A 9,403-nucleotide genomic window follows, 5' to 3' on the forward strand; every position below is an offset into this window, starting at 1 on the left:
GTATAACTTACTAAAACATACTCCAGAGGAAATAGAAAATGTAAACCAATAGAGGAAGTTGTTAAGGGAGAAAAATAATGTTATAGCATACTTCTATTTTTGTGTGTCCACGTGTTTTTAAAGGAGGGCAGGGGGGAAAAAGCATAGAGCCAGCCAACTATGGCATAGCAAAACAGTCACATTTCAACCTCTGTTGATAAAAGTTATAATATTCTGAATCTTACACTGCTTATTGCCATTGTCACACCCCACCACTATGGGGTATTTGAGTTTCATTTATCTACTATAATGTTGTCATTTTGTATTTTGCTGCTTGGAAAACGATCTCATAAAATTGGTTTAAAATGATTAGCAAACAAGTCTATTTTGCATTTGTTGTTATTTCACTTTCTAAACATTTTTGAAAACACCTACTATGATGCAGATATTGAGCTAAAATAACTGAAACAATCTGTGCCTCAGAGAGTTTATTAAACAATGGAGTAAAATACACACATTATAACAATACAGTGGAAACTACTGCAGTAGTCCCAAAGAGAGAGAATGTGGGCTAAAATTAAGGCTTCAAGAAACATCTTAGACATGGAACTCAGCCTCACATAGGCCAAAAACATGTGAGTCCCCCTAGCATAATCGGCTAGCCATATTAAGGAAAAAAGCTAAAGAAAAATGTACAGGATGCTCCTCATTTTGCGACGGGGTCATATCTCCATAAACCCATCTTAAGTTTGAAAATGACTAAGTAGATAAAAATACCTGCTGAACACAACTTAGCCCCGTGTAGCCTACCTTAAGCACAGTCGCTTACATTAGCCTACAGTTGGGCAAAATCATCTAACACAAAGACCATTATACACTAATGTGTTGAATATCTTATGTAATTTATGAATACTCAAAAAAAACGGAATGGTTGTGCAGGTATTCAAAATACGGTTTTTACTGAATGAATGCATACCACTTTTGTACCATTCTACAGTTGAAAAATTGTAAGTTGAACCATTGTAAGTTGGGGACCGTCTGGGTTTTTTTTGTTTGTTTGTTTTGTTTTTGAGATAGAGTTTTGCTCTTGTTGCCCAGGCTAGAGCGCAATGGCGCGATCTCAGCTCACCGCAACCTCTGCCTCCCAGGTTCAAGCAATTCTCCTGCCTCAGCCTCCCGAGTAGCTGGGATTACAGGCTTGCGCCACCACACCCGGCTAATTTTGTATTTTTAGTAGAGACTAGGTTTCTCCATGTTGGTCAGGCTGGTCTCGAACTCCCGATCTCAGGTGATCCGCCTGCCTTGGCCTCGCAAAATGTTGGGATTACAGGCGTGAGCCACCGCGCCCGGCCTTTTTTTTATTTGAGACAAAGTCTCGCTCTGTCTCCCAGGCTGGAGTGCAATGGCATGATCTCGGCTCACTGCAGCCTCCGCCTCCCAGGTTCAAGTGATTCTCCTGCCTCAGCCTCCCGAGTAGCTGGGTTTACAGATACCTGTCACCACACCTGGTTAGTTTTTGTATTTTTGGTAGAGACAGGATTTCACCATGTTTGCTACGCTGGTCTCGAACTCCTGACCTCAAATGATCCACCTGCCTCAGCTTCCCAAAGTGCTGGGATTACAGGCGTGAGCCACCACACCCAGCCTGTATTTTTATTAATAAGGAATAAAAATTGTTTAAGCACTTGGTTCATTCAGTAGAACATATTTAAGATTAAATTGGAAGACTGAAACCAGGTTATTGAAGATCTCAAAATGTTGACAAAGGAATTTAGATTTATGTCCAGAAATAAAGAGCCACTGAAGGTGTTTGAGCAAGGCTGACTTCATGAATTTGTTTTTGAGGAAGGATTTTCTGTAGCAGAACAAAAGATAAATTGCTTTTTTATAAGCATAAATAGTATGGCATTCATCTTTGTGTATCTCCAACCCTTGTAACCTAGTTGTGATCAAGAAACATGATAATGCGGGTAGAGATGTTGAGCCTAAAAAAAGGGAATTAATCATTATAATATTATAAGAATCAAGACTTAGATAAATAACTACCTTAGAAATAAAACTCTTAAGCAAATACCATCACAAATACAGCCCCCAAGAGTCAAAGGTTTCTGTGTAATTGACTAAAAACTTATGGGCAGTTGGTGCCTATTCAGGGAAAGCATGAAATTAGAGCAGTGTCAGATTTTTCAAGTGAGAAGGAAGGAAAAGTAGTAGTAATGGACAAGAGTGATTATATAATCAAATTAGGAGAACATTCTGTCCCCTCAGTGCGGCTACTCTCCAGTACACAACTTGGAGAATTAAAACCTAAGATCCTTTTCATTGATTGTAATTTTTATTTTGTTTGCTTTGTTTACTTCTCTAGGCTTTTTTCTTTCTGTGCCATTTCAGACAATCATAGCACATCTAGATATTAGTAAAACTGTTTCTCTGCCTAAGTTGCTCATGTAAATATCTTGCAACCTGTCTTCAGAATTTGCACCATCCTGGGATTGTAAACCTGGAATGTATGTTTGAAACCCCAGAACGAGTCTTTGTAGTAATGGAAAAGCTGCATGGAGATATGTTGGAAATGATTCTATCCAGTGAGAAAAGTCGGCTTCCAGAACGAATTACTAAATTCATGGTCACACAGGTATTTTAACTCCTTTTTTTTTTTTTTAACTAGCGATTAAAAACTAATTTTTTTTTTTTTTAAGACAAGAGTCTTACTCTGTCACCTAGGCTGGAGTGCAGTGGTGCAGTCTGGCTCACTGCAACCTCTGCCTCCTGGATTCAAGTGATTCTCATGCCTCAGCCTCCCAAGTATCTGGGATTGCAGATGTGTGCCACCACGCCTGGCTAATTTTTGTATTTTTAGTAGAGCTGGGGTTTCACCATGTTGGCCAAGCTGGTCTCGAACTCCTTGCCTCAAGTGATCCACCTGCCTAGGTCTCCCAAAGTGCTGGGATTACAGGCATGAGCCACTGTACCCAGCTAAAAACTAAAATAATTAAATAGCAGTGCTTTTACATGTTGGGTGATTGTGGGAATTGTTAACCTTAAGGAGCAGAATAACACACTTTTAGCTAAGTCTTGATGAACTATAGTGGAGTTTTCAAATTAAATCATTCAAGGAGTCACATGAGGTTTACTTGTGATTTTCCAGACATTGAAAAGAAAATCTTTTTTCATAACAGATACTTGTTGCTTTGAGGAATCTGCATTTTAAGAATATTGTGCACTGTGATTTAAAGCCAGAAAATGTGCTGCTTGCATCAGCAGAGCCATTTCCTCAGGTGAGATATTCTCCAGAACCTTTTAAATGATTCTGGCAACATTTTCAAAGTACCCACATAATAAAAGGCAGTGTACTAAGTACTGTTGGTTAAAAATGCATACCACCTTACAAAAATAGTTTTTAGCCTGTAACTACCAGTGAGGATTAATAACTAAATGAATTCAGATGTTATTAGTTATACTGTTTATATTCACGACTTTTTAAGATTTAACTGCACATAGATTCTGCAATTCACCTCTCCCCAGGGGCTGGGAACGAAGTGAGCAAGTATAAACCTTGGTTGGTGCATGGTACTTAGGATAAATACCTCATAAATAAAACAAATGGGGTGTTACTGGAAATGGGAGATAGATTTTGGTTGAGGCAGGCAGCCACCTCCTTTTTCTATGTAGAGTATTGTATTCAAACAACCTACATAAAATAACATTTCTCATCACCACACATACACACAATGGCATCGTGCTTCTGTGTCCTGGCTACATGTAGCACTCTCTGATTTTTCTTAATTCAGTTGAGTTTTGTTTTGTTTTTTTCCAAGTGTTCATCTTGATCCACTAAATTTATTGCATGACCTATGAAATGGATCATAACCCAAATTCTGAAACAACCATCCTGAGAAATAAGTGGTGGTGGTGGTACCCTGCAGCCATTTTCCATAATTGGCAAGGATGATTCCTCCGATCAGCTCAAATATCTGTTGCCAAACTATTGTTTATATACATTTGAATCATGTACATTTAGACAAATGGCAAGACTAAGGACAACAGGTGTTTTCAGTTGGTAAATATAACTCAAATTGTCTTTTCAAATAAAAAGATATATTAAAAATCGTTCAGCTTTTAAAGTAGTAATCATATTCTTTTTATGTTTATGTGGTTAAAAGTGATTCCCTATCATTTTGAGGTCGAAAGGGTTGCCTAATAGTTGGTGCAATGTTTTAAATAAACTGCTTCCATATATTATCTCATTTGATCTTCAAAATAGTAGACAAAAGATGCACACTCCTACTGGTAACATTAAAACTCTCACTTTCTGACCTCTACTTTAGTGATCCACAGTGTTCCAATGAGAAGCAAAGGGAAAATAATGTGATTTACTTGATACGCTTTTTATGCTCAAGTGTTAGCCATGGCTCCACTTCTTTAATCAGTTGCCAAACTTCCAAGTCGTCTTTACCTTATCAAGATGTTAGCTGAAATCTGGCATTTAACAACAAAAAAAGAGTTTGTATTTCTTCAGGCTCAGTATTCGTACTCTTCAAAGACACTGAAATCAAGAAGCAGCCAGATTCAGTAATGATATTGAGCAAATATCATTCATAAAAATGTGTCAGAGTCCACCATCCCAGAAATAGCAGCATTTGATAACTTCACTTCGTTTTCTAGGCACTGTTTGTACCACTGTTTTCTACAGCTTAAATCTTTTTCCTCTCAATTTATATTAATGCTTTTGCTAAAGACATTTTTTAAGTCAGAGCATTTCCTCCAGAAAGTACCTGGCATTTGCTTGTTCAGCATGGATGTGGTCATTAATCCCCCAGATTTGAGCCTCTAGAAAAATCTGGGCAGCAAGATAAGTGTTCTGAGTTCTGCCAAGCTCATCAACTTCTAGAACTCTCTTTTGAGAGGATGTGGTAGTGACTATGGCTCCCTTTACATATAACTGTTTTCAAATCTAAACATCTAACTAGAAATAATTTGTTCCACAGTGATAGAAAAGTGTTGCTGTTACTCACTGGGGCAGTCTCCAGCATTATTCCACTGGTGTCCCGATTTAAAGTTACCTTTAATACACCTCAGTTTTATTTACTTGCCAGTTTATAACATCCTTAGGAAAAGAGATTCTAGGATTAAGCAAAACAAGGGATGTTTTTAAATACTGTAACTTTTTTTTTTTTTTTTTTTTTTGAGACAGAGTCTTCACTCTGTCACCCAGGCTGGATTGCAGCGGCGTAATCTCGACTCACTGCAAGCTCTGCCTCCTGGGTTCACGCCATTCTCCTGCTTCAGCCTCCCGAGTAGCTGGGACTACAGGCACCCGCCACCAGGCCAGGCTAATTTTTTTGTATCTTTAGTAGAGACGGGGTTTCACCGCATTAGCCAGGATGGTCTCAATCTCCTGACCTCGTGATCCGCCCGCCTCGGCCTCCCAAAGTGCTGGGATTACAGGTGTGAGCCACCACACGTGGCTAATACTGTAACTTATTTTTCCTTCAGCAAACATTGAGTACCTTTATGTGTCCAGGCACTGTGAGGCCACTAAGGATTCAGAAATGAAACAATTCCTGCTCACAGATGATGGAAGAGTGATCTTACAAGACAAATGATAGAAAGCAGCATACTCTATTTCATAAGAAATCAGAACACTTATAACACCAGTCTGGTATTTGGTATTCTGGAAGCTAGAACTTTTGAAATATGTACTAGGAAAGCTCTTCATACTGTGTCAGTCAGGATCACAGGGCTATAAATGTGCCTGCCTTTTGAGAAAAGGATATTTTACAATTTCCTTATCTGTGATTAATATTCATAATCAGTAGAGCTGGTAAGTATGTTGAAATGATACATACAGTGTTATATTTAGGGACAGGTAGTTACATATATAACACTATAATACAAAATTAACATCATCCTTCAATTTCCAGGTGAAGCTGTGTGACTTTGGATTTGCACGCATCATTGGTGAAAAGTCATTCAGGAGATCTGTGGTAGGAACTCCAGCATACTTAGCCCCTGAAGTTCTCCGGAGCAAAGGTTACAACCGTTCCCTAGATATGTGGTCAGTGGGAGTTATCATCTATGTGAGCCTCAGTGGCACATTTCCTTTTAATGAGGATGAAGATATAAATGACCAAATCCAAAATGCTGCATTTATGTACCCACCAAATCCATGGAGAGAAATTTCTGGTGAAGGTAAAAAAAAAAAAAAAAAAAAAAAAAAAAAAATTGGCTATGTGTTTTAAGCCTAAAAATCTTTCTCATCCCAAATCAGTCTGTCTCTTGCAACTTATCTTTTTAGTACATCTCCCATTCATCTTCCAAATTCAACTAGTTACCAGTTTTTTGAGCACTCTTCTTTTTATACTTTTATCTGTGTCTTCTGTATAGTTCCCAGGCATAGCACTTACATAGGCCCCAGTGGCCTCATTGTCAAACCACTAAAATATCTTTTTAACTGTCTTACCTGTTAAACTCTTTTCTGGTCCTTCCTAGTCACTACTGCCAAATCTATCTTCAGGAAACATTACTTTCATTTATGGTGCTCCCAAACACTTCTCTTTAACCACCTTACAGGCATAGTTATCTGTGATATGGTCCATGCTTACCTTCTAGCCTCATCTCCCACTACTCCCTACACAAACCTAGTTGTTTACTCTTCTGAACTGTTTTCTGCAATTTGCTTGGGACTGTTTTTCCCTTGTCTACAATCCTTCCTATTAAAATTCGAGGACCCCTTAATTTGTGGCTCATCTATAAAGTTCCCTGACTACTCCTCTACACTGCAAAATTTACTTAGGCTAAAAAACATTTGGGCTTTTTTATTATCTTTTTTTATTTTTATTGAGACGGGGTCTCCCTCTGTCACCCAGGCTGAAGTGTGCACAAACACAGCTCACTGCAGCCTCGACTTCCTGGGCTCAAGTGATCCTCCCACCTCAGCCTCCTGACTAGGTGGGATGATGGGTATGCACCATGGGCCACCCACACCTGGCTAATTTTTAAATTTTTTGTAGAGATGGGGTCCCACTATGTTGCCCAGGCTGGTGTCAAACTCTTGCACTCAATTGATCTTCCCAACTTGACCTCCCAAAGTGCTGGGATTACAGGCATGAGCCACTGCACCCAGCCCCATTTTTTTCTTAAGTATTCATTCTTTTCATAATTGACTTTTCTAATCTTCAGAACAAGACTGTGAGCTCCATGAATGAATACCTAGCTCTGGTTCCTTATACCTAGAATGAACTTTATATTCACCAGACACACTGCAGTTTGTTTTCCTCTCTCCTGTGGACCTCTGCTGGGAAGCTGCATACATCTCTTTTTCCTGCCTAGTGAAGGCTTTTGAATTTGCAACTTCTGGTTCTGTACCCATCAAGAATAAGTTGGCTGGCCCTCTTTAGTCTACTGATACTGATAGGAAGGACAAGTACACTACTTAAAACATTATTTAACTGCCCCATAGAAGTTAATAGAACCAGTGCTGGGGAATACCCCCATCTGGATTTAACCAGCCCATGTAATAGGTAGATCTCTTTTGTTTTTCCAAAAGTACTAGGCCTAATCATAGGATTAACTAATATTCCATTAAACTGGGAAAAGTTTAAGGAACAACATGTGAAGACAGTAGCAGGTTTGCTTGGTAATGAAGAAAGCTAATTGAAGAAGCTCATAAGAGATGTTTTTTGATGTTAACCAGTGTTATCTCAGACCTCCTGAGGCAGTGTGTTCTGTAGACCTCTTCTATCAGAATCACTTTGCTAGTTTGGTAGTATAGAGACAAGAAATAGAACTAGGATGGTACAAGTCTTTCCATTTGGTTCGTGTCTGGGTCTAGCCTTTTGTTATCAATATTTCAAATGTACCATTATATAGGGCTGTAGTTAGTATGTAGTTATTGGTTGCCTTGGTTTTGCAATTGATCATTCTCCAAATAAGTGAATAAAATATATATGCCAAGAACTCACCATGTACACTAAAACACCCTGAAACCTATTTGTTAAAAGTGTAAACTTTTGGTAGTTAAGTTACCACCTCAATCTGACCATATATAGAGGCAAGGCAGTGCTTTTCCAGACCAAGTCAGGGACTAGAGTGCTCTTTAGCATTGGAGCGGGGTGGGGAGGATCAGAGAGTCTGTTTCATTCATCTTCAAATAATAATAGTTAATACTTAGCACTTATGTGCTAAGCACTGTTCTAAGCCCTTAACATATGTCAGCAACTTCATGAGGAAACTGAGGCATAGTATAATTTAGTAACTGACCTAGTATCACACAGCTAGTAGGTGGCAGAACCAGACTTCAGCCCAGGCAGTCAGGTTCCAGAGTATATACTTTAACCTGTACTCTATACTGCCTTATAAAGGCAATGAAAATTTGACAGATACACTTAAATCAGTAAACATTTATGATTCATTTTACATGTTAGCTAAAAGTCCATGTCCTTGAGAAGCAAAAATTCCTCAACCCTGTATTTCTATGGGTTGAACTGCCTTCTAGGCAGTCACAAGTTTGGGGTGCTCTGTGCACCCAAATTCATGTATCTTGTTTTGTCTTTTCCCTTAGCAATTGATCTGATAAACAATCTGCTTCAAGTGAAGATGAGAAAACGTTACAGTGTTGACAAATCTCTTAGTCATCCCTGGCTACAGGTAAAAAAAAATGTAATCTCTCTTTGGCAATCCTCATTTGAGTAGTTCACTCTGATTTGTCCCACCTAATGAGACCACTCTTAAGATCAGCAGAATAATAAAAGTGCTCTTAAGTGATTAATTTGTACTATGGCTGAATCTCTGGAAACCGTACAGCATTCAAATCGGTAATGACAGGCAATTAAACTCCCATGAACTGAAAGCAATGACTTAGCCTTTCATAGACCTATGTGTTCATTTCACCTTTTTGTAAGATTAGTATGACATATTAATTTATCAAATTTATTTTAAATGTCTACTGAAGGATTTATTTTTGCATTGAAGAGATTTTTTTAAAATGTTTGGCTTAATTCTCCCAAAGTTACTTTATAGATTTATCAAAAGATACCCTCCAAACTTCAGAGTAAGGAGGGAAGCTTTAGAACTATTTTAAAGGGAGTGAGAGGCAGAATTAGCTTTAAAACAAATGTAATCTCATCTACCAGTTACTAAATTATCCTAATAAGCATCCAAGCACTTTCCCCCACTTTGAGTAAGGTTTAGGCCTCACGTTGTATAGAACAAAATGTTTTAGTGATTATTATTAGCCACCTAAGAAGCCTGAAGCAAATTTTTTTAAATTTCAGAAATTAGTTACGTTCATTCATTGGAGACTCTGAGTTTGAAAAATTTCTTTAAATTGCTCATTTAAAATATCACAAGTAGAACTTAGTATATAGTAGATACTTATGAGTAGCGCCTGTCAATTATTTGACTAGGGCACTAAACAACAACA

The 9,403-nt window shown here is 38.2% G+C and overlaps 1 protein-coding gene across 10 annotated transcripts in view; it reads left to right on the forward strand.

Moving 5' to 3' along the window:
* PRKD3 (protein kinase D3) overlaps nt 1-9,403 on the forward strand; it is a 74,153-nt gene that overhangs the window by 62,017 nt on the left and 2,733 nt on the right. For 8 of the 10 annotated variants that reach the window (XM_063789133.1, XM_009442300.5, XM_063789136.1 and 5 more), the window contains 4 exons: nt 2,453-2,614; nt 3,159-3,257; nt 5,904-6,171; nt 8,543-8,628. In XM_063789133.1, coding sequence (XP_063645203.1) covers nt 2,453-2,614; nt 3,159-3,257; nt 5,904-6,171; nt 8,543-8,628 — 615 coding nt within the window. The remainder of the gene's footprint in view (nt 1-2,452; nt 2,615-3,158; nt 3,258-5,903; nt 6,172-8,542; nt 8,629-9,403) is intronic. The other 2 variants (XM_063789135.1, XM_063789134.1) reach the window with 2 other exon arrangements.

This window comes from Pan troglodytes, chromosome 12 (genome assembly GCF_028858775.2).
Source record: "Pan troglodytes isolate AG18354 chromosome 12, NHGRI_mPanTro3-v2.0_pri, whole genome shotgun sequence".
In the NCBI taxonomy this organism is placed as follows: Eukaryota; Metazoa; Chordata; class Mammalia; order Primates; family Hominidae; genus Pan; species Pan troglodytes.